This window comes from Pagrus major, chromosome 21 (assembly GCF_040436345.1).
Source record: "Pagrus major chromosome 21, Pma_NU_1.0".
Lineage (NCBI taxonomy): Eukaryota > Metazoa > Chordata > Actinopteri > Spariformes > Sparidae > Pagrus > Pagrus major.
The window spans coordinates 29,210,379-29,237,117 of NC_133235.1; the positions used below are offsets into that span (position 1 = coordinate 29,210,379).

A 26,739-nucleotide genomic window follows, 5' to 3' on the forward strand; every position below is an offset into this window, starting at 1 on the left:
CATCTTAACTTTAAAATAACAAGCTTTCCTAAAGTGGCAGGCCGGCTGTTTGAGTCTGAGAGGAGCAGCAGATGGAAGAGCAGGTAACACTTATTTTGTCAATCACAGAAAAGTCAACCAAAAATATCCTAAAGCTCTTTCCTGTGATTGCCACTCACTGTGTTGTCCTACTTGGCAAATCCACCCATCTGGCGCTCCATGGATGTGAAAAATGAAACAATGATAGTGCTGTTTTAACCTGCTGGAGTTTAAGAGTCGGATATCTTTCTAAACTTTATCACACATGAAGGTTTTCCTCATTTTATTAGTTGTACCAAAGCCAATCTTAATCAGAGTCTAATCTACTCCAGCTCTGTTTAAATGACAACCAGTATCAGGCGGCCATTACCTACCGTACAATATTCATAATTAAGGAAGACAATGTGACTTTGGTAAATGATGTTGGCACGTAAGACCACAGCAGGAACCGTGTGTCTGTTCACATGTTAGCCACAATCTGATGGTGGTCAGCGCTGCTTTGTTTTTTTTTTTAGCAGCCTTTTAGGATCAGCGACCCCGTGCACACAAAATATGGCCGGTACGATCGTTCGTAATGGATGAGGGAACGAAATGAGCCGGCGTGGTTCTTTAAATGGCTCCGGCGATGATTTATGGTGGCAGTTACAAATGGGGCTCTGATCTTAATCAGAATTAGCTTCCAAAAAAGGGCCCTAATGGCTTTTCTGCTAAAAATGAGAGGATTTTGTAAAAAATGGAAAAAGGCGGCGTGGCCAGACGTCCAGCTGCTGGAGGATAATGGAAAAAAAGGGTCGGGATCGAATGCAGATGTGCGTTTTTTTATCATACGTGTGTCTCGAAACATGCAGGTGTTCAGGTTTGTTATCTGTCAGCGAGCTTAACAGGCTCAGCGATGACGTCACCAGCTCACAGCTGCGTTGTGTATCGCTGAAGGCACACACACACACACACACCCATAGACACAACACTTACATAGTGCAACACTAGCCTTTCCTCGTTGCATCAGCTCCCTCTGTTATATCGTTATATAATGATGTAACAAGAAGCCGCGAGCTGAGACCCTCCACCTGCACACAGCAGCAGGGGGTCCGTATCCTTCAGACGACACACACACACACACACACAAAGATAAAGAAAAATGCACACACTCACACACACACACTTCTAAAGCACAATCCGCACATAAAGGCTTTTATAAGGTCACATACACAAAAACACAGTCCACCCACACACGCTCACACATATACGCTGCAGACACACACACACACACACACAAAGCAAACGCTCACACAGCTCTGTATAAGTTGCACAAAATACACACGGGGAAACACAAGAAACGCAACGAGAAGGACACACACACACAAAATCCACGTATATTCAGAGTACAGACACCTACTGAAACTCAAACACACACACAAGTATGAACATTTACACACGAAACACGTGACCTGCAAATATTCAACATCAATTCAAAAAATGCAAACAGAAACTCACACACACACACACACACACACACCAAGTCCTACATCTGATGCCCCCCCCCCCACCACCACCCTCCACCCCCTACCCTCTCCCTGCCTCTCTAATGCCAGAGTAATAGGGTTTTGTGGCTGTGTAAAGGGATTACTGCAATCCAATCAGGAGGTGCTGAGATCACCATGTGTCGGCCAAACACTGAATAATCCCCTTACTGCGGGGGGGCTTACAGCTGCCAAAGGTGCTCAATAAAAACCGCTACGCAATAAGACTCCAGCCCGATGCCGCCATTGTGGCTCTGACGCACCATCTGAGCACCTGTAGGAAAACGGCAGCATGAAAGCCGCATTACATCACCTCCCAAATGCGGCGGCCATTTTGGAATCGGCAGCGACTAAAGGGGAAAGGAAGAGAGTGAGAGGCATCGCTCTGAGATACTGTTACTCAGCAGGGAGAGGTGGAAGCAGGTGTTTTTATCAAGTACTTTGAGGGACTCGTACTTGTAATACTGGAGTATTTGCTCAACTACACGTCAGAGAGAAGAACTGTACTGGTTCATCCACTACATTTATTACACAGCTGATGAAATTAAGAGTAAAGATTAGTCCTTTTTTTGTGATCAATATGAGCAATTATTATAGGTTCAAGACCCGGCCAGCTTCAAACCAGCTATGAAATCGCATAATTGAACACACGATACTCTGAATTTTTACTTACTTACTTACTTGTCTACTGCCTTTTAATTACAACCATGAATGAGAAAGTTATAATGGAGTATTTCTACACCGTGACACTGAAACTTTTACTTCAGGATCTGAATGTTTCTTTCACCACTGAGGAGGTCACGATGTCTTACAGATGATACAAAAGGTTTTAACTGTGTTTTCATAGCGTTTCATAGCCGAGCCGAATATCTGAAACGCTAATCTGTGTCTTTATAACTTTTGGTTGATCTTTGGTGTTCACACCTCATCACAGTCGAGTCTGAAGGTTGTGTTCGTTTAAAATCGACGGTCGCGTGCTTTCTTTTATTCGCTGCGAAGTCAAAGTAAGAGTGGAGCACCATTGTGCGATAGCGACTGAAAATAAAGTTTTAAGCCACCTTTCAATAAAAACTCGAACAAAACAAGCTCAAAGTTAATAAAACGCAGTGAAAGTAAATCAGAATGTCATGACGCAAATAAAAACACCAAAAAGATAATTGAGTGTTTTCAAAAGATGATAATTTGCAGCCGTGATCTCATCAGGCAGGTCGAGTCTAGGAGTCCTGACTGCAAAGGCTCCAACAAATTACCTTTTTGTATCTAGTTCCACCATTTTAAATGAAAACAGCTCAATTTTCTTATTCTATTATACATTTCCTGAGAGACAGGAGAAACATTTTTCCAATTGAACTCCACGGCGTTTGGACTACATTTATTTTTGATGACAAATAACTGAATTCGTTTAAATTCAAGCCTCTAATCACCAACTCTGCTGATATTTAACACAATAACTACATTTCAAGCTAATATCCCTAAAAAGTATCACGTATTTCCAGAAGAATCTCACTCTTCTTCAACAAATTTGTGCTATTTTTTGTCTGATCAAATCATCCCATCAGGCTGAGGTCTTCCCCTTTACGAATATCTTCAACAAACATGCGATCAATCACTCTGCATCCATCCATCATATCAGCTGCTGTCTTATTTCTTTAGTTAAACGCTGACATCATCCTGATACATGAGTCCTCTGCAGCTGAACGCTTCCTCCTCCTCAGCTGACCAACATCAGAGTGATTTAACATCCATTTCCTGAGGGCCTGTCGTTGCCCCGCGACCTCCCCGACTCTACAGATCACCTCCCAGCTGGCCCCGCTGGTTGAGCTACGAAAAAACCACGGCCACAATAAATTCCCAGCACGGTTAATCTAGGGTGGAGGCGCTCACTGCTGTATAATCTATAACACTTACTTGGCCAGCAACAAAAGACAAGATAATGTGCTTTATATATAGAGTCGACTAATCCTCTTAAGACACAAGCAAAGAGGATGTAGGGGGGAGGCGGCGGTGGTGGTGTAGCGGGTCCCAGTCACATGGGACCGAGTAATACATTAACTTAGATAAGATGGTGAAAGCTGTTTCTCCTCAAATTAAAACCAGTGGGTGGATGATGACATGGAATTTGCTCAGGGTTTACGGGAGGCAATTAATTTTTTGGGGGAGGTGGGAGGGTCGGTGGGAGAGGTAGGGCACCGCGGCTCATCAGCTAACGCGTTATGCCTTTTTCTTCGACGCCCGTGATTTTTATTAATCGTTCAACAGTTGCCTCACTCGAGCGCACGACAGGGCGTCAGATGAAATATTTGCTTTGCCGCGGCGGGGCTGCGCTCGTCTCGCTTTGTGATGGATTCGGTCTCTCGCTGTGATGCCTCCACCGAAGGAAAAAACACAAGAAAAATCCCTCGGCTCTAAGTTTCCCCCTCCTTTAAAAAAAACGCGTCGACTGGGTCGTGGTTTTGTTGGAATGGAAACCTTGCTACCGCTCTCCAGTTGACATCATGATGTGAATCTGAAATGAGCTCTTTTGTAAGTGTGAATATTTTTTGTAAAGCTGACAGATAGAGCTATATAAAAAAAAGGAAAGATATGAGCAGCAACAAGAGGCATTGTTCCAAATTATGGGAAGAGAAATGACAGACGGGAAGAAAAGGAGAAGTTGAAAGAAAAATGGTGAGACTTCAAAGAAAAAAACTGAAAAATGAAAGGACAGAGGAAGAGAAACATTTGTGGCTCCAGAAGCAATAGAGTGAAAAATAATGCACTACAGAAAAAAGAAGATCAAAACAGAAAACAGATTTAAAAAACATAAAATTAGCATCAAAATGCAGGAAAGCTAATGAATGGAAGATGGAGGGTGGATGAAAAGAGGGAAAGTGGCTGCAGATCCATAAAATCTTTACTGAAGACGAAGGCTGGTGGGCGGTGAAAGACATCAAATAGCAATTTCCCCAGATTGTCACCATTATGTGAAAAAACCTCACAACTCCGAGTTTTTAACTTCAGTAAAAGGTTTATGTGTCGTTCTGCAGGCAGAGAAAACAATGTGACCTTTGTGGCTGACGAAAGTGGAAACACATGGAAGTCCAGTGAAGATGAAGAGGATGAAGGCTGACATTTTTTTAAGGAGATACATGGTTTTCATATGACAATGGTATTATGTAACTTTTCCCCCTGCTGTCTAATGTTTCTGCTGTGGGAGGATTGAGACGGGCTGGACCAATCAGAGCTGCCGTTTGGCTCCAGTGTGTGTGTGTGTGTGTGTGTGTGTGTGTGTGTGTGTGTGTGTGTGGAGCTGTCCAAGGTGCTGAAACACACTTGCAGCTCGGTGTGTTTTCTCCCTCTCTTCCCTTCACAGCGAGATTACAGTAAAAAAAGGCGGCTAAAAGTTCTCAGCTCTCTCTCATTGAGTAGTCACACATTATCACTTACACTTGTGACGATGAGCATCCCATGAAAGACAAACTTCCTCGAGCTTCCTCGCCGCTCGCTCCTCTTTTTATTTACTCGCTGGAGTAAAAAAAACGCGGAGCTAAATGTGCACATCAACTTCTCATCAGCGCGGTCGGCGGCTCATGACACCGCGTGCATTTGGACTCGTTTCGGAGGTATGAAGCCCATTTGTGTTCATGTATATAATCCATACATTAGATGGAAGCTGTGGTGGATGGAATAGGAAACTCCCTCACTGCTGAGTCACGCAGAAGAAGACGAAGGCAGATGTCCAGCTGCCCTTTAATGTAACTAATGCTGAATGTGTATCTCTCTCTTTCTCATATTGATCTTAATCACCGGTGTAGCTAATGTATCATTGCTCCCACTCGGGCTTCTAATGCCTCCCGCTTCCTGTCTCCCTCTCTCATACGCTTACATCAATCTAGACTGTAGATCTGTACGCTGATACTCTGTGAAAATACAGCATATCAGGTCCTGACTTGGATCAGTCCAGCAAGTCTTGAGAACAGTACAACTTAATCGGTTCGGCCATAATCTCCCCCTTAAATTTACAGTACTGCCACGTGCAGATACGGTAGAAAGAGATGATTTAAAAACTGTTTAATCGTCCAATATCAACAGTTTTGTTTGATAATGAGGTTGGGTTTCAAGAAACAAACACTGACAGTGCATAGGAGAGAGGAATCTGAACTGTGGTCCTCGGTGTTCAAGTCATTTTTAGGTGGTTTAGATTATATTGTAGGGTCGAGTATTTCATGTGTCTCTTGTATTTTTGTGTAACCTCTGCACAAGCACAGTAGTTTAATGGCCGAAGACGGACTTGAAACGTCACACGTGGAGGAAATAAATATTCATGGGAGCACTATCTAATGTATGAACTCTGTTATTTCCATTATTCACCTCTACTTCTGTCCAGCACGCTCTGTTTAACATGCTTGGATGTGCTTTTATAAATGTTCTTGCTTTGCAGGACTGTAACAGCATCATACTACTCCTGTGAGAAGAGGGAGGCGTTGTTTTGTATACTGATTAAAGATTTTGAACATCTGAATGACTGAAAACACCATTTTTTATGATGAGGAGTCGAGTAAAGGCCACTCATGCAGACTGATTCATTCTTACATGGCATGTACGAGTTTGTTTGGTATCTATAAATGACGACTCGTGTACAGACCAAAGGATTATAATGCCTTTATCTGAATTAAACTGGAATTTAATTAGGGTTGTGCAATCTGATGATTTTAAATCTAGAATAATTCCAAAGCCGTCAACAATCTACTGTAGAGATTGTGGTGCTTAACGTCCTCTTACTTACTTCACGTAAGCTCATTGAGAAGCACATCGGCGCTACATGAATGAACCAATAGAGTGATGGAGCCAACGAGATGGGACGCATCGCTTCACGAGGCATTGTTCATGCTAGTGATGAAACCAAGGAGGTTACATTAAAATCTGGACACAGCGTTGGAGGCAGAGCTCAATTCATTGGTGCTCTGAACCCAGAAAACCTCAACCTCCGTGATCTTCCGTGTTGCATCTCTTGCTCTTCTAGACTTTCCAAATGTTATCGGACCGAATGGCTCAAGTTATGATAGTGAAACGAGTCATTTCATGGAGGTTGTGACGCTCAAAAAAGTCTTTTTGAGCCACAGTGTGTCACATGAAGATGTAATTACACGGTCTGGCCACTAATGAAAACTGGCTTCAAAGCCCGGCGCTTTGTCTCTGGACCTGGAGGCATTTATGAAGCTGAAACAGTCAAATTTACAACAGGTTTGTGCCGTTACGAGGCTCTGGAACAGTTAAGTTTCTTGCATGAGGCCTTTTTTTTGTCTCTTATAACTTTGAAGAGGCTTTAAAAGGAATATTAACATTGAAGAGGACATTCATCTCCATCACCTACACAGAGCGTTATTAATCATCACGGCTGGATCAGACGCACTTCTCCGTCCCTCACACCATTTACATATGAGTGTCTATATCAGAACAAATTCAGTATTCTCCTGACCAGACTGTGGCCCACACACCGAACAAATACGTAACAGAAAATGAGCAACACTTCATTTCATCTCTCTCGAGTGATGCCGCCTCTGCTGAGATGTGTTTTTGTCTGGCAAAGACAAAGCAAATGCACCTGAAGAAGTTCAGACCTCGCTGTCTCAAATCTATTTTCATCCGCATGTGACCGAGGCGCATCAAACGCTCGCATCCCATCGTGTCGCGGGGTGCCAAAGAAACACTTTAGCGGGGATTTGCGCGTTTGTGTCGAGCAACAGAGCTGCTTCTCTCTGCAGCAGGCGCAGGGATGCAAAGGGAGTCGCTTCTCCTGAACACAACGCTGGTGCAAATCTCTGGGGTAATTAGTATCTTTGTGCCTATTGAACACATCAAAAAGCCCGCTCTGTCACATCTCGCCGGCAGCTTCATAATGCATGGGAAGAGAGAGAGAGAGAGAGAGAGAGAGAGAGAGGGAGATAGATAGGCGGGGGCGTGGGGGCGAGGGGGTTGGGATGAGTCGGCGGTGCCGAGGGTGGTTGAAGTGAATATCGCAATTACGACACCCGCTCGACAGAATGCGACCGAGGTTCAATAGAGATTTTCATCTGCAGGATAGAGGAGGGTAAGAAGCCTGCTTATAGAAACTGTGGGTGTAATGAGATGTACAGAAACAAAAAACAAAAAGAAAGACACTGGGACAAAAAGATGAGAGAGAGAGAGAGAGAGAGATGAGAAGGAAAAAGAGAAATGTGTGCATGAGAGAGAGAAAAGAGTGATACATGTAGAAATGCAGACGAGACAGAGGAAGAAAAAACAGCTCCACTGGTTTTGAAAGAGATAAATGGTTTTAAGGGGTGAGAGAAGGAGGTGATGGGATGTTTTGGATAAAAGGGGAAATGAAGGAAGCGTAGAAAAATCTGTGGAAGCTGGTTTTAAAGACAGACCAGCGACCACAAAGGTGGAAAATACTGAGATTGTCAGGGCAGGAATATCACACTCATGTAGAGGAAATCCACGTTATCTTCTAATATTTGGAAGATTTTGCGTTTTTGCATAAATTGTCTTCTTAATTTTACTTTATCTTAACTTTAACTATCTTAACTTAACTTCTAGACATGCTTCTGTTTGCCTTCCTGTTGTCATATTTTCTTATGCTGCTTGTCTGTCAAAGCACTTTGTAAACTCTGCAGGATTAACCCTGATAACCAGACTGGATCACCATTTTGATTAACTTAATTATTCATCTGACCTCATGTGAGCCACTTCTGTTTTTTCTTTGCCCCGACTATTTAGTAGTGAGAGACGTATTCATCCTGGGAATGTAATTTAAAATCAGCACTGAAGGTCATGGCTCCTGGGAGCAGTTATCTTAGTGTTTTTCATGAAAAATGTCAAGTCAAGTAGATTTTGACCAATAAATCGCAATTAAAAACTGTGAAACATACGACATCCTTTCCTCCTCTCCCAGGATGATAGATGGTGGTGTACAGGAAAATCCAAAATCCCCGAAAACACATTACATGACAACATTTCTGATGCATGCATGTAAATCATCAAATATATATAAAGACTGTGTTGATTTAAGAGCTGCTGCATCCATCTCATGCATGCTAATCACCATTTTGTGTCCACTTATGTGTAGTGATTTCTCTGCCTCGACCACGCAGCCATCACAGTTTGTAAATCCTGCCCACACAGCTCCGGTTGGCTCAGTCGTTTTTGAACTTCTAAAAAAGGTTCAGGATATATGGGCTCTCCCAAAGCTGCATGACTCATATTATTACATGCTCGTGCTCTCTGTCCTGCACAAACACATGCAGAACGTCATTATCGATGGTGCTGGTGGCTCCTTTGCTGGTGCTAGCTCTCTCTTGGTTAGTAATATTAGCTTTAACGCTGGAGGTTGCCTCCTCAGCCTGGCAGGGAGCAGCTCTCTAAGCTTGCCAGCTCGCTTTTTCCTTCTCTTTTCTTTTATGGCGTTCAGATTTACGTGCAGGTCCGGGAATTTACGCCAACATGAGCTAGTTGTCAGTTTTAATCTGTACATTTCTAGGGTCATGTGGCCGACCGTAGTTGCACTTCTGACATACAACACAAAATGACTCATACCATTTTCTGAAGAGCCGGCGTAAAAAAGTATATTTACGTTGAACATGATTATGGGCCCACTGAAAGTTTTCCCCTTGTTCCCCCCCCCCTATGTGCGTCCCTGGATGTGGACTGCAGTTCAGAGGTCTGGAATCAGGCGAGGATGTGTGAACAGTTTGTTCCCACAGGCGTTCACCGATGAATCCCTTCCTTCCTCTCAAAATATCCTTTTCCTTCTCTTGTATTCAATAAAGTTTGGATGTGAATTTTAGTCTGCTCCTTTCACCAGCTCTGGATGTACAATATGAGAAGTGGGTGGATTAGATTAACATGCTAACATCAGTCTGAATGATTCAGTCAGAGCGACAAATGAAGTCATTAGTCATCCAAGGATTCTGTGCAACACTGAAAGACAGCCCTCAATCCTCCTCCGAGTCTTTGAATGCATCATTCAAATCAGTTTCATCAGCTAATGTCGCCAACAAAAACAGCATGCACATTTAAACTGATGTCCTTGGTGATTTAGCACTGATTTTATGATATTTTGATTCAGTTCACAGGAGTAGGACTCACTCTGACAAACTCACCAGGATCATGTGGCCGGTGGAGATGTCCATGTTGGAGTGGGCGGGCTCTTCGCTCCAGGACGAGATGCTGCTCCGTGCCGACGGGCTGACGGCTTGACCGCCGTCGCTGAACTGAGACGACACGCTGTTGATCCTGGAGGAGATCGGCTCCGTCCGCTCGGTCGGGGGTTTGACCGCCATGCGCTGCCGACAGAGCTCCTGCAGGAGGGAAGAGGGGGACACATCAGTCACTGTTGTCAGGCTGTTGGGAACTACCAGCGTCATAAGTCAAGATATTTAGTGGACAGTTTCAACATAATGGGCATAACCAACCAAATACTTAATTTGAGACTCTTTTGCATGGCTCATCCTGCAACTTTCAAAGGGAATGAAACACTGAAACTTGTGACTATTGATAGATTTGACTTTCTCACTTTTTATGTTGTATGTTACTACACTGCGTCAGTATTGCCAGTGACTAAAATTCACCTTGCAAGGCAGCTGGATTACTCAGATCACGTGATCATGTGATCTCGGAGATCCATCTTGCCAGGCTTGGAGTTGTGCGCTTGATTTGATTTCACTCCCGGTAAACGCTCTCCTACTGCTGATCAGATTGGGTGAACAAAGCACGAGATAGACGATGAGTGTCAGATGGTTCATCCAATCACCTGTCAAGTATTTTTTTTGAAAGTGTCCGCCCTTTTCCAAACAGTTTTTAGCCACTAGTATTGAGTAGTGTTGACGATGAATAACTTCTCATGCAACAAGTTTCATTAGTTCGACCGACTAATAGGAAGTCTCAGGGTTTTAAACCTCAGTGCGACTTTCACAGATGAATAGACGTAGTCAGGGTTGGATTGTTCAGACGTTCAGACTTGTTTTGTTAAAAGTGTGATTTGTTTTAAAACCACCTGTGATTGGACAGCAGGAAGGCGCCGTCCAAACTCTGTCAAGAGAACCGATAAATCTTCTTCGATAAGTGGATAAACGTCTGCAACTGCAAATTAGTTTAACCATTTCTGAGTCAATGCAGAGCCACAATAATCAAGTTTGTCATCAAAGGCTGGTGAATCGTGTCTCACCAAGAAATTGTCCTCTTTATTAAGCTTATTCATGATTATCCTCATTATTTCGGCCTCTCTTTCTGTGCTTGAAAGTTCAAAAGCTGAAAAACACAAAAGTAAAAAATGGCCACTGTTTGCTTAATGAGCAAATGTGAGCACAATGGGTGGATCCAGGCAACAGAAAATGGGATTAATGTGTTCTGACCTTCATGGAAGAAACTTTCAGTAAAGACTTTCTGTGTTGTGCTCAAAAGCAAAACCACCAGAGTAAAAGGTAGGAGAGAAATCCTGCAGACTGTTTGCAAAACATCTGTGCAAGAATGCCAAATGAGAAAAACTTTTCTACCACACGGCAGTTAACCTCAAACTGCTGTTGTGCTGGCCGGCTTCCAGGATGTCAGTGAAAAACAGCGGTGCATGCTCAGCAAGCCTTCCCTGGACAAATAACAACTTTACAAGAAAGTTTTTGGCCGAGGATGCCAGTCAGTGTCTCAGCAGAAAAAAACACAACTTCTCCATTCATAGCTGAGGAGCTAACTGTCATTTTCTGTCGGGATTACGTGACCACAATGAAATGTTGACAATCATTGTTTCCTCCACGCCTCCTTCTCCAACACAACTCCCTGCAGGAACTTCAATGAGCCACCAGTGAATGTGACTGTCGCACTTCAGAGAGGAGACGAGTACAAAGACACTGTTGTTCCACGTATAGATTTTACTTGTTTTATGTTACAGAGAGATGACAAAGGTGAGACTGCGCTACCCATAAACCTCCGATGAGAGTCTGAATCTCTGGTGTCTGCGCAATGATGCAGCAAATGAAAATGCAAATGAAAAAAACATATTATGCTGTTGCTGATGGATCAATCTGAACTTCTGAAGGAACAGAGTGACATCGTTTTACAGGTCTGCAAATGTCACAGTGAGCAGGTGGTAATTACCAAGTCACATATTTGAAATTTCTAAGAAATTACCCCCCAAAAATAACCCCAACATTATTTAATAAAATGAGTCAATTTTCCAATTAGCAGTTAGTCAGAAAATACTTGGAAATTAAGCTGCAACAACACAAACTTGAAAGTATCGTGGAAATGTATTTAATTACCAGGTATTTATGTAATGCTTATTGGAACATAACAGGATATTATTATCAAACAATGTCGGGGTCATTTTCAATACATTTTGAGGTAAATATTGTTGTAATGTGGGGGGAAGTTTAAAGAAATCACCACCCACTTACCATGAAACTTCATGGAAAGATTAAATGCTAAGCAACAGTGGCATACTAAGTACAACACAACTGATGCATGACTCAAAAGCACTGGCAGTAAAGCTAAAACACACACTCCTGTAAAACCAGAAACTTAAAATTGAAAACATAAACTGTCGGGTGTTTTCTCTCAGAGATGAACTTATCGACCAAATAACTAATTCATCCACAAATCAAGGAAATGTTATGTTTGAAAAGAAAAGAAAGTCTAATAAACTAGACATTACTACATTTGTTTTCATTGACTACCTGTCAATAAAAAGCTTGCAGCGCTTTAATATAATAAAGTCTTTGTTAACAAGACTACAGCCATGCTAGCAGCTCTGTGAGGCACAGAGGGGCTTTGAGCTAAATCATAATGTTTGCATGCTAACATACTCACAATGATCGAGCAGGTATAATGTTTACCATGTTCACCATCTTAATGTTTTAGCGAGCTAACGTTTGGTAATCAGCACTAAACATAAATCTCAGATGAGGCTGATGGGAGCCTCACTTCTTAGTCAGTTAGTTTTACAGGTATTTAGTCAAAAAGTAGTGGGAAAGTTTGACGTGATAATGGCGCTAGATAAAAAATAAGATCGTTAAAGTGGTTACAATCCATCATTAGGGCGACGTTAATGAGTGTACCAAATTTAACGGCAATCCATCCAGTAGTTGTTGAGACATTTCGCTGACTGACCGACACCATCTCATCTAAATAAAGGGCCGAGTGTAAAAGCTTGCGAGGGTTGAAAACCAGTAAAATACACGTTCAGTCCCGATGTGACAATCAACACATCAGTAATCAATGTGTCAGATCGATGTGTGAGACAATAAACTCCAACCGCTCAGTTCATCACACATCCCTGCATGTAATGTAACAGTGAAGTTAAAATCAGCCACCTGTCACATCCTCTATATGTGCAACCATAAATCACAGACATCGGCCCTACGAGGGGGCACCGACTGCAGCAGAAGACCCCCCCCCCCCCCGGCTTAATCTCTCTGGGTATCTGTGTTTCTTAATGAGAGCGATGCTGGTGATTAACTAACGGGCATGTTTGATTGACGGTGGAGGTAATGCGAGCAGGCCTTCATTAGTCTGTATCTGATCCGGGCTGATATTCTCGTAGGTCGGCGCGCTGACACTGATCTATGAGCTCGGACACCGACTCATAAATGTGTGCAGGTTATTAAAGTGCTTCGATACCTTTGGGCCTGGGAGAGATACTGACAGCGGCACTGCTGGTGGGAGGCAAACACACAAACATGCCGGCATGAGAACGCAGACAGACACTATACAGGAGGACGCACTGAGTTATATATATATATTCTGTATTTATAGACGTAGTTTTAATGGATGCTTTAGTACTTGTACTTCTAAAATGTCAGTTTATTCTGATCATTGTTAATGTCATTTATGAAGTCACTACATGGCTTTGTTAGACTCTCTCTGATTGGCCAATAAGGTGGATCCAAAATCAATAATCGAGTTTCGTAAACGTGAAACCACTGGATGCTTTTAATGAAATTTGGGGACTTTTTCCAGACATCTTTGTGCAGACAAAACCAGGTATTTTAAGCCACAGAGACGTTTGGTTCCTGACCCTAACCGAGTGGTTTTTGTGCCCTTCACCTAACCAAACCATAAACACACCGTGGTCACAACACAACATTCAAAAATTGAACAAAAAGAAATGTAAAGTTGGTACGTATCCACGGTTCACTGCAGAGAAACACCTGATGTTGGACATTTTTCTACAACATCACTTTAATTTATTCAGATGTTTGATTGATAGTTGGAGGGTTAAAATGATTTATCATTTTTAATTGTGCGTCTGTGGTTACAGATCTGCAGAGCTGTTGTAAATCATCTTATATCTCACGATACAACCATTTTTAATCAATATTCTGCATCGAATGATTAATTTCTTTAATGGTTACATGCATAATAACTGGATGAATGTATAATGAGGCTTTGCATCAGGACTTTGATGGACCGAGTTCACCACCGTGCTGTTTTTTAGTGTAATGAAACTTGAAATATGTCGAGTAATATAAAATATCCAGTTGTTTTTAGTGGATATCAGGCGTCTGTCTATTGATAAACTACAGTTAACTCAAAAATCTGCTGCCAGGCTTTTAACCAGAACAAGAAAGAGACCATCCAGAATCTTTTAGGATTGATTTTAAAGTGTCTTTCAAGCCTCTCAATGGCTTGGCACCGGCCTACATTACCAACTATTTGTCCTTTAATAATCCTTCACAGCCTCGTCGATCCTCTGCTGCTATTTTTTTGAAAAATACAAACTGTCGCCAAAATAACTCAGCCATTTTTACCCACCCGTACGTACTAAAACTATGAAACTCTCTACTGAAGGCTACAAGAGATGCAACTATCAAACTCAAAACAAAATTGAAAACTGGCTTTCAACTAACTGGCATTCTTCCGCTTTAATTTCTGTCTTTTACGTATCTGTTTGTTCTCAGCAGATCTGTTCTTGCCACCTGCTGCCTCTCTGGCCTGTTACTCATTCGATTGTTTGGTTTCATAGTGCAGTTTTTGCAAACTTTCTTTCTTTCTTGCTTCCTCACTTTTAGCGTAAAGCACTTTGAGCTACAGCTCCTGTATGAAAGCCTCTTTATAAGTAGAGTTTATCACCTCGGCGGAGGAGGTTATGCTCTCACCCGTGTCTGTTTGTTTGCTGGTTGGATTGTCAGCAGGATTACACAAAAACCACTGGAGGGATTTGCACAAAACTTATAGAGCCAAGAATAGACCCCATCAGCTTTAGATGAGGATGTGGATGAAGGGGACGAATCCAGGAATTTTGTTTGTTTTTAACATTTGTTAATTTCTCAGGAGAAAAAATCAGGTGGATTTGGGTGGCAGGTGTCCATGAGTGAGTACAAACGGGGAGTGTTTGTCCTTGGTGGAGGTATGCTCTCTATTGAGTGTTATTCTGGTTTACATATCTTATTGTTCTTAGCTTGTGACTCATTTGATTGCTTGGTCTTATCACGCAGTATTTACACTTGCACAAACTTAACACACACACTCGTAACGCACTTTGAGCTACAAGAAAGGTACTATATATATATATATATATATATATATATATATATATATATATGTATATATATATATATAGTACCATATACAGTTGTCCTCAAAATTATTCATACCCTTGCTAATTTTTGTGATTTTCTATTTTTGTGATGAAATGACTGCATTTTTTCAAGTTTGTTTATGAGGTATACGTGACCAACAAGTGAAAGAATGACAACAATACACAATTCAAGAAATTCTTCATTTCAGGGGTATTTTATTCATGGATTCCCAAAAAATGCCATGTTCAAAATTATTCATACCCCTGACAATACCTCAACAAAAATCTTTGTCCTATGGTTATTTCAAAATGTTACAATGGAATAAATACCATTAACATTGTTAAACAAATGTTAAACACTGATTTAAAAAAATAGCATCTTTCCAGAAGAGTATAAATAGAGGAAAAGTGTTCTGGTCATTCTCAATTTCTGGTCATCATGGTCAAGAAGAAGGAGCTCAGTGAAGACCTACGTCGACGTCTTGTGCGTGCCCACAGTGAAGGAAAGGGTTACAAGGCCATTTCAAAGCAGTATGATGTCCCTGTGGCAACCGTCCAGAGCATAATTAACAAGTACAAGAAATTCAATACTGTTAAAAACCTCAGCGGGCGTGGCAGGAAGCGTAAGGTGTCCCCTAAACTTGCCAGGAAAATATGCCGAGAGGTCAACAACAACCCCCAGACCACAACCAAGGCCCTAATTGAAACGCTTGACCAGGCAGGGACAAAGGTCTCACGGTCCACCATTGAGCGAGTCTTGCACAGAGGAGGTCTCCATGGACATAGGCCTCGGAAGACGCCGCTGCTCAGGAGGAAACATGTGCAGGCTCACCTGGCCTTTGCTAGAGGTCATTTGAAGCAAGATCCCAGCTTTTGGTCAACCATCCTGTGGTCTGATGAGACCAAGTTGGAGTTATTTGGCCATATGGATGCTCAATATGTCTGGAGGAAGAAAGGCGAAGCATATAAACCAAAGAACACTGTGCCCACAGTCAAGTACGGTGGTGGAAGCATAATGCTATGGGGATGCTTCTCTTCCAGTGGCACAGGGAACCTAGTCAAGGTCCAAGGAATAATGAAAAAGGAAGATTACATCAGGATCCTTGATGAAAACGTGAAGGAATCTGCTGAGAAACTACAGCTTGGCCACAACTGGACGTACCAGCAAGACAATGATCCCAAACACACTGCCAGGGTAGTGAAGAAATGGTTCAAGGACAATGATGTCAACGTCCTAGAATGGCCAAGTCAGAGTCCTGACCTGAATCCCATCGAGAACTTGTGGCATCACTTGAAGACCAGAGTGGTGGCTAGGAAACCGACCAACCTGACCCTGCTTGAGGCTTTCGCAAAGGAGGAATGGGCAAACATCCCACAGGAGACATGCAGGAAGCTTGTGGACACATACAAGAATCGTCTCAAAGCAGTCATAAAAAACAAAGGCTATGCTATTGACTATTAAAGAAAGACATTGGACTAGGGTATGAATAATTTTGAACATGGCATTTTTTGGGAATCCTTGAATAAAATACCCCTGAAATGAAGAATTTCTTGAATTGTGTATTGTTGTCATTCTTTCACTTGTTGGTCACGTATAACTCATAAACAAACTTGAAAAAATGCAGTCATTTCATCACAAAAATAGAAAATCACAAAAATTAGCAAGGGTATGAATAATTTTGAGGACGACTGTATATATATATATATGTGTGTATATAAATTTTATTTTTAATATCATTATTGTCATTACTATTATTGTTTTCAAATGTCCAGTTTGGAAAACCATCTTCTGTATCTGTATCTGATATCTTCCTCCCATTGTTCTCCTTTGTGTTTGATCTTTTTCGTGCCAAAACTTTCAAGGTGTTTTACTCTTTTGAAATCTGATCTGGAGAGAAAAGCATCATTTGGAGCATCGCTGAACGTGAGAACTTTGCCTTTTGTCCTGGTGAAGATGAATAAATGCCGCTGCATGTTTCACAGACAGCAGTTTTCTAAGGACGCACTAACTGGCCAATTTCGTCGTGTCTAATAAAAGCCAAATATTGGGCCCGTAAACTGTTCTAACCCTCCTGGCTGTTAAATACCCCAGTTTGTCTGGTTTCCTGTCTGCGCCTCAAGTGTTTCTTATCCTCAGCAACACGACCCGGCGCCCAATCAGCACAAGAACGCTGCATTGTGTGTGTGTGTGGGGGGGGACACATGATCAACAGCATTCATATTTCAACGAGCCCACACGGTGAACTTTGCCGCAGCAGCAAATTCTTTTATGATGTAATTAAAACTGATTCAAAATGGCTTCCCCTCGAGAGCCAATTAGAGGACAAAAAGCCAAAAAAAAAAAAAAAATGAAGGAACAATATAACCTCGGACAGGTTTAGAGTCTAAACAGCACGAATTTACTGTCTCCTCCTGGAGCCGCGTCCATACAAACACAAGTGTCTTTATTTACAGTGTATTGATTTCTAGACGAGACGCACTCCATCAGGTGGCGAGAGGCGTCACGTTAATCACTCCGGTTTATAATCAGGACGAGAGCCTGGTGTGCGTCCTCCAGCTCTGCCTGTTATTTGTGGACTTATAGAGTTAATGACAGAGTAGGTGAGACTAACAACAAGCACAGTCAGTCTCTGTGGTAGCAGGGGACCTCTTTAAAGATACCGAACCACTGATTTTAGTTTATTATGCCACAGATTTTTATAAATTGCCTCTACTTTATTTTGGTTTCCATGCTTATTTATGTGATTTCCTTCCTTCCTGTAAATTGTTGGTTTTCAGTTCATGTCAGTATGCAGCCCCACTATGTTATTAAAACCTACTTGCAGAGTCTTGGACCTCGTATTAAAGGAACAATTCACCCCCCAAAAAATGGCAAATTCAGTCAGATGAAACATTTCTGGAGCTTCGCAGCAAACACAGCGTTGCAGCATATTCTCCTAAACAACTGAAGTAGATGGAGACGTGTTTTAAATGTCAAAGAAGACAATTGGAAACACCTCGTCTGGTGGGCTTCCAGAGACTTGGTTTATGCTGGATGAGCTTTTCTGGTTGTCTTTCTTATGTTTAAAACAAGTCCCCAGTCGCTTAAGTTGAGATTGCTGCAACACAGCTTAGCACAAACGCTTCAAAAGATGTTTTGTGGACAAAGAAACTTTAGAGACTTTTAATATAACGACTAAACTTTTAAATTTCTCCAATGTTACATTATTATTGCAGGAGACACAGCAGCATGCAGAGACTGTTCTGAAGTCATCCAACAGCTCAGTCCTGCAGCCGACATCTGAACGCAACAAATGAGAAAAAGATCCTGCGCTGGACGTCCACATTAGCTTACATTTCTGTCTTCTGGATTCATCTTTTTCTGACAGCTCATGAATGAAATGCGTTCTGTCAGGTCTTAAATCCAACATGTTCGCCCCATCCGTTCTCCGCAACTGCATTAACTTTGAATAATCATAAATAAAGGTGGATAAATGTTCTCCGTGATGGATCGCCGAGCTTTAAGTCTTGTCAAATTGATTTTTTTTAAAAAGAAACGAAATTAATGAAAACAAATGTCCGTCTGGACGGGAGAAAATCAATCTTCAAATTGACGGCAGCGTTTTTAAGAAAAAAAAAGAAAACTTGGCAGAAATGATGTGACTTTTTAAAGCGATTCTCAGGAAAGTGAACCATTGGTATGCTTCAGATGAGGTTGTCATCTGAATAACTGAAATGTACAACTAACAATTAAGTATCTTGTATGAGGCTCCATCGCTGTTAAATGATGAGACGGTTGATTCAAAGAGACAGAGACTTGTCACTGAAGAAAAACTCTAAAAAATACTAAAGTTTCCAACCGACAAGATAATTTGGTTTCGCGCTCTGAAACAAAATAAAAGCCTTGACACAAACACTTTTTTTAAGGAATCAAATGTCATCTAAAGTACCAGAAAATGGAGCGCTCACTTTGAGAGCACTAACAAATATCAACATTTGCTGTTGTGAAGTCGGAGATGTTGAGTTTGTGAGGGCTTGTGTGCCTCATCAGCCCTCCCTGCATGAATAAATGTTAAAAAAGAAAAACCCCCCAACAACCCCCTCTCATGGGCGCCATGCCAGGGAATCCACTTGGCGCCACATGACCGTCTCGAATCATGCATCAACCCCGGGGGCGACGGCGGGCGTGTCGGTGACGGGAGGCGTGTGCCGCCCCAAAGCAAACCCCCTCTTTATTAAAGCCCTGCTAATGGGGAAGAAGACCGGGTGTTTGGGGGGTCGGGGTGTGTCAGCAGGGCCCACAGGGGCGCCTCTGTTTACATGCCCCTCTGACCAAAACAAATGTAGGGGCCTTCACCCGAGTGCCTGAACAAACAAACAAATAAAAGGGGGAAACTCGATACAATATGGTGGAGTCGAGGGAGGGAGGACGGGGGGACGAGGGGGCTGAAGGACTGAAGAGAAACTAGAGGAGAAGGAACGTAGGAGAGTGTTTGATAATGATCCAGTTCTGGTACCAATAATGTCTGGACTGCAGCTGCCAAAAGCTTTCCGACCGGTGATAAACATATTGTAATGTGGCCGTTTTCATGCCAGGAAATAAATCCACAAAAAGTACAAGAATGAGGCTTCTATTTATAAAGAATAAAAAGGGATTAAAGTTGACATATTTTGTCCTATTGGCACTAAAACTGTTTCTAATTTGAAAATATATTATCACCACCAAACAGTGAGTGCTTCATTACTTATTTTTCCCTTAACAGCAGTTACTAGAGTAAATTAATGTCAAAGCTTTATAGCTAGATTTGAAAACTCAGTATGTATACTTGTATACTAAAGCCAATAAACCAAAGCTAACATGCTAATCCTCACAGCGTAAGGTTTGCTCATTTCAAACTCACACTGCCTGAGTACCACCGATTTTTGTGTAAGTACAGGTGCAAAGTCCTGGACTGGGTTAAAGGTCTTTGAGGCGCTATTTGACGGACATGTTTAATGCCACAGTATCTATGGTGCATGGTATCTATGCTTTCTAGTTATGATTGGAGTCTAAGACTTGATTAAAGTCCAATATACAGCATAAGAAAGTTGATTGTTGAGTCTCAAGTCGTCAAACGCTGACGCTTTGGGATTGTAGGTCGACCCAAGACTTGGGATGCGACAACCGAATGCAACACTCGAGTTTCTTACATATTGGACCTTTTAAAGACAACGGAAGAAGGCTGTCCTCGTTATAAAGAGTTAATGAAAATTATTGGTCGTGGTGTAGAAAAAGAAATCTAATTTATTCCAACGGTAATAACTTCGTTCAACAAGCTGTGGTCGCCATGCGAATCTGGGGAAATACGTTTGCTCACTATGCCTTTATTTTCATGATAACTGTAGGTACATTTATTGATGTGTACTTTAAAAGCCTGTCTGGACTGCTTTAGATGATCTATTGTTGTTTCTGTTCATCTCATGTGCTTTTTATGTGTCTTTACGTTCTATGTTGCCTCTCGGAGGACGATAAAGTTTGTTATCTAAGTATCTTTGTATCGTCCAGCACAGTTTGTTCACTCCAGCACTTGTTGTTGCAGCAGATAGACGGTGAAGGACTTTGAAAACGATGGAGGTTTGTGCAAAACAATCCAATGAAAGAGTTTTAAAATGAGCTGAATACATTTAAATAAGTTACCTTTGAGTCTGTGTTACATGGAAGCCCTTTCAGATTAACCTCCGGCTGCACAGGACACCAGAACTTTACACTGAGATCCAGTTTAAAGCTACAAATTCAATAGTCCTGGTACTAAATAATAATAATTATTCTCTTTGGAATCAAATCAAGACGAGCAGCACACTATTCTAACTATTTTAATGTGAGGCTGTTATCAGCAAACTGATGTTTTAACCCGGAGCAGGAGGAAGGAAGGAAATCTGAAGGAGACCGGAAATAAGAGAAAGGAGGTGTAGGACGGTCAGCGTGAACACGAGTTATGTTTGCTTGTTTAATCTAAATTGGGATGTACTGGAAAATGTGTCTTGCACTTATTCTTTGACAGCTTAAAGACGATGTTATCGCGCCTGCTGAAGGTCCTTGAAATTGAACTGAGACAGAAAACAGTGACGGGCAAGAAATATCGTACTTTAAAATATATTTTAGCGAGTCATTAAATCTCAAGACTTGAGAAAATATGCAAATATATTCTCGTCTATAGCTTCCAAAGCATTTCTCACGTTTTTAAGAAATTTCACGGTGCGGGTGATGATATCTTTGAATGAGATAATGTCGCTTCAAGATAATATCTGTTGATTTGGGGGAAAAAAAAAAAAGTTCCACTGCAATCAAGAGCAGTGATCTCAGCCTGCTGCCGGATAGTTTCTTCTACTTCGAGGGGAAAAAAAGAGACTTTTTAGGAGGAGATAAAAGTTTGAATCAGATGTGAAGATAAACCGAATGCGACGTTGTAAACTCCCGTGTCGGCTGCAGAGTAATCCAGGGACCGACTGACTGGCTGACTGACTGACGAGCATCATCCGCCATCTCCCCGCCCAGCGCTCAGACACGGTCCACGCGCTCCTCCGTCGACGCCTGTCAATCAATGCCTCCTTTTGTCGGTGTCGGCCAATCCCATGTCGCCGTTTCACCGGGAGCGTTTGATTGACAAGCCCGGGGAGAGCCGAGGGCGGAGGCGATTCAGAGGGAGGTGGTGGAAGACTCAAAAATAGTGTGAGTGTGTAAGCGAGGCCTCAGACGAACGCCGCCAAGGGGCGAGAATCATTAACATGCAGGAGCTGGTGAGCGTGTGCATGCATGCATGTATGTGTGTGTGTGTGTTTGTGCATGTTTATGTGTGAACGCCCGTGTGAGTGTGTGTGTGTGTTTGACAGCCCAGTATGAAGAAGCTGCAGTAGTAAGGCCGTCAGGCAGCCTGCCGCTGCCTGTCTGCTTTAATTGCATGTAGCCCTAGAGACTGCACACACACACACACACACACACACACACACACACACACACACACACACACACACACAGAATCCGGCCCAGGGAACCCCTCTTACACAGCAGCGCTGACAAAGAGACGAGGCTTACACGGCTAAGATGGGAGCTGAACACTGAGGTCTTTCACCGAGGATGACGACGGCTCGCTTGTCGAGACTCGATAAAGACGACAGAGGGAAGAGAATCAACTGGAGGAGCTCCTGGGAGTCTGCTGAGCAGCGCGGGAGCTGAGTAAACCTCCCAAGAATGAGCAACACGAGTGTTTTTTTCTGTCTTAGCTATTAATCAGATAAATAATGCGTAAACACAGTTCTACGTGTGAATTTTTAATTAGCATTTTTCCAATTAGAGGCTTAATGCAGAATCTCGGAGGCAAGTGAGCGTGAAGATAAAAGTTTCTCTCTCACTGAGGAAAAGCAAATATATTATGTAGATGGAGGAAGGTGTGCAGCCGAAATGTCACTGGACACGTCAGACGTTCAGAAACAGTCTCGTCCTTTACTCGTCACATACAGGTTGTTTCAGTTGTTACCCGTTGGTCAGTAACATGCATGCAGCTCCAATATTACCACATATATTTCATCTACTTGTATCAGATATTTTGTCATTGTGATCTGTATACTCTGCCCGGGGAGAGTGATCCCTCCTCTGCAGCTCTTACTGACCTTTCTTCTATTTTCTTTTCTCGATGCTGAGAGGTGTTCTGGAGGAGAGTTTGACTCGACTTAAAAACTCAACGAACCACCAAAACATTCAAAACTTGTCTCAAAATAAGCTAATTCCACCACAACATCTACAAACCACCAACAACAGAGGGTATTACATAAATGATCCACTTTTATCTTTGAAATTTGAATGATTTTCCATATTAGTATTCATTAAATGAGATGAACAACTTCTATCGATTGTATTAAAGTAAATGTAACAAGAATGAATCAGAAATGCAGCAATTTTTCTTCAACGCTGCAGAAATATGTGGTAAAACAATAAAAACTGGATGTTTTTTTGCCAAAGGGACAAGTAGAAGTCTGATGCGTCTCACTGAAATGTTACTTTCTAGGTGATTGTGTCTTAAATTAAGGAGGCTATAATGAGATATTCTTGACTAGAAACTAGTAAAATATATGTTGAGATGTTTCTATCTCTTTTAATTTAGTAATTTACTTGTAAAAAGTAAAAAGTTGAAATTAAAAATGATAATTCCTGAAAATCCAGGCCTGCATAAACCCATCAACAACATGTACTGATTAATAAATCAAACTACATGTAGCCTCCTGCGAGGGTTTTTAGTTCTCCCTCTCTAAACATTTAAAAACAGGACACCTGGGGAGGCTTTCAGGTGAAATAAATGTAAATTTATTGTAAATATTCTGCCAAGACGTCAGACTTTTCAATATATGTCCTGCAAAAAAGCATTCAAATCAGACATCTTGCTGTTTTGCTTATGTTTTTGAACTTTTATATAGTATAAATATAAAATATGAATAAAAAAAACCTAACATAAATCACATAAAAAGGTTCACAAATACACAGATTACACACAATCAGAACAGGTCTAGTTGATTATCATGAAACACTACTTATATATCAGAGGTCAGGAGACAATATCCTGCTAAGATTGTATGTATTTCAATATATTTACAGCAGAAATGTATGAAAAGTTGCAGTATGATGAAGTATGAACGATAAAAGATTTAATAGTTTGATCCACACAGACTTCTGTTTCACTGACTCTGTGAAGAGTTTTTTCACCAGTGCAACTGAAAAGAAACTGTAAATCCTATGAAGTGATGCTCATATATTATTTCCCATCTTCTTCCCCCACAATAAGTCTTTATGCAGAAATGTACATTATGACTCTTTACAGGTCCCAGGTGATGAGGTAAACCTCTAACAGCAGCAGCAGCAGCAGCAGCACAGTCTATTTCAAGAGTTAAAAAAATCCTCCGGAGAAGAGCATAAAATGTAAGCACTTAGGGGACGGGCTGGGCTCATTATAAAATCAATGCTCACAGGACCACTCTCATTTAAAAACATGGTGGGGAAAAGGTCAGGGAGAGAGAGAGAAAAAATCTCAATCTAATTCTTTGCTCAAAAAGCCACTTAATATTGGATTCTGTAAATTAAATTTCACACCCCGCTATTCCGGCCAAAGGATAATTACAGCAAGCAGAAGGGGGGAATGGAAATGACTCGAGGTGGAAAAACCTGTTGGATTGGTGATATTGCTTCATGTGTCAAACAACAAATTATAGCAGGGGGACTAAGTAGAGTCAGCAGTCAGCACACAGCATCAATCTGCTCACAAGATAACAGGAAAAAAAAAACTGCAGCTGAGGTCGACTGCGTGGAGCTCAGTGTGCACGCTTTGTCTCCAGAGCCAGGTCCAAAATAAAAAGTTTCACCACCAGCATGAGAAGTGCTCCGCTTCAGGTAAAAAGCGAGACCACTTTATCTAAAAACATTCATATAAAGCTGCTAAATATTAGACTCAATATGTTTAATAATGTTGGAATGATTTTATTTTTTATAATCAGAGATCGCGAGGAAAATCTGCTACATGACAAACAGGATAGTGTATCGGGAAAACATGATCTGCTTTAACAAATTATGTTTAATTCTTTGCCTTCTTTTCCTCTCGATACGTCTTCTACTTGCTTTTTATTAGTAATCAAGGAGGCCAACATCTTCTTTATACTTCCACTTCATTTATTTGAAAACTTTCCAGTTATTTCGCTGATTCAGATGAGTCAGTGCTGATAGGCTTTCACTCATGACGTGTAACCAATCAGAGAGTGCTGTGGGCGGGACTGAGTGGTGACGACACACAGATAGAGACGCTGCGTCACAGCTGAGGTAGAGCGTCTTTAAATTAGTTAATTTTGTCAGTTGGACACAAAAAACACTGACGAATGCTGAATATCTGCCCCAGTAATCAAAGCCAGGCGCTGGTTCCTGATTGGTCAGCACCGATTTATTGATTAGCTTCTGCACAAACGTCGTTGCTATATGTGAAATGGAAGTTGCGTGTGAACGGGGGGTAACACCAACCTTATCAAACGGCTAACGTTAGCTGCGGCTAATGTTACATATTTCCTATGGTATCTAATTATTAAAAAGAGAGGGAACCACAGCACTTTTAACTTCTGTAAAAAAAAAAAAAATATTGGTTTTAGGGCTCCTCAATATGGCAAAATAAATTATATTGCAACTATTTTAAAGGATCATGTGATTGCAATATGATTCATGATTATTGGACACATCCCAATGTCAATTTCACATTAAAATCATGATGATGTAATGGCGCAGCAGCACCTCCTACCTGATAGGTGGCGGTAGCATCGCTGGTAGTATCTGTTCCCAGATTGGTGAGCTTCTCCTTGAGCTTGTGGTGGGAGCGGTGGCGGAGGCAGTAGACCACGGTGGAGGCCAGCAGCACGCCGACGATGCACAGGATGGAGACCACGGTGAGGATGAGGAACTTGGTCGACTCGGCCTGGCTGTACTTAGTGGGGATCTGGTTGATTTGGCTTCCCTATTGGCGCAGAAGAGCAGATAATAAAGGGTTAATAATATGTTTTTATTATTATTTTTTCTATGTGAGGCGAGTGGTTTCCTGTGCAGCTCAGTAGGTAGAGCGTGGTGCTCTCACAGGGAACACAAGAGTTTTGATTCATCCACTAAGCTAAAAATGTCCGAGCTCGTGATGGTTAGCTTTGGAATAAAAGTGCAGGGGTGTAAGACTATGCACCAAAAAGTGATCAAGAGGTGGTTTTCACTGATCAATCAGACAAGAGGATCTAATCCGCAACATCGTCTGGTGTTTGATTGGACCGAACCGGCAGCGCATCCTGGCACACGGTTTGATACCTCTGGATTAAAAGCTTCCGCCAAATGGTCAACAAAACAAATCGCACTGAAATCATTTGTAATCTATTTGAACCCCCTTTTAAAAAGCATTGATTATTTTTTTGCTTCCAATGATTTCAACCCAAAAAAACTGTTTGATTGTACATCAGTACAGATGAAAGCGTACATCACATGGGTCCCTTTCTTTCCTCTTTTTTTGGGGAAAGACATAAATATGCATATCACTGTGCTCGATGAAAAGTATAATCACAAGCGTTTGTTCCACCATCTGTGCCCAGGAGTGCACAGAATGCATAAAACTCCTGTTTAGCAAAGCATTCTGCATGTGCCTCGACAGCCGACACACCGTTTCCCTGCACTGGAGAAAATATTCTACCTCTGTGAACGGAGGCAACAGACATTCTTGCCGTCTCGAGGAAAAAAGCGCCTCGCCAATTTCGACCCCGGCAGCACTTTAAACCAGCACGTGAGAACCAGATCCTTCAGCAAACAACTGGAGATGAAAGATTTCTTTTCACACTGTCTGCTGCTTAAGATAACACAATGGACACATACTGTACAGCGCAAAAGTCTCTGTTTGAACTGCTCCTTGAGTGTGTAAAAAAAAAAAAAAAAAAACACCGCGGCAATAATTTGAGCGAGTGGAAGTAAGTCTTATTGAACGTTATGAGCTGCAGCTCCCACCGCTGCTTGCTGTTCATTTTCAGACGCTAAGCGAGCTCAAGATAATGGGGCCTGTTGCGTTTTTTTTTTACCTGACGACTACGAGTTCACAATAGGCAACATAATTCCCCATTATTACACACGGCGTAATGATCTTGACAACAAAGAGCCGAGGC

At 41.8% G+C, this 26,739-nt stretch overlaps 1 protein-coding gene across 2 annotated transcripts in view; it reads right to left on the bottom strand.

The window, feature by feature from the left end:
• LOC141017191 (receptor-type tyrosine-protein phosphatase N2-like) overlaps nucleotides 1–26,739 on the bottom strand; it is a 214,152-nt gene that overhangs the window by 39,740 nt on the left and 147,673 nt on the right. For both annotated transcript variants that reach the window (XM_073491840.1, XM_073491839.1), the window contains exons 13-14: nucleotides 25,353–25,565; nucleotides 9,662–9,859 (exon numbers count right to left, since the gene is read on the bottom strand). In XM_073491840.1, coding sequence (XP_073347941.1) covers nucleotides 9,662–9,859; nucleotides 25,353–25,565 — 411 coding nt within the window. The remainder of the gene's footprint in view (nucleotides 1–9,661; nucleotides 9,860–25,352; nucleotides 25,566–26,739) is intronic.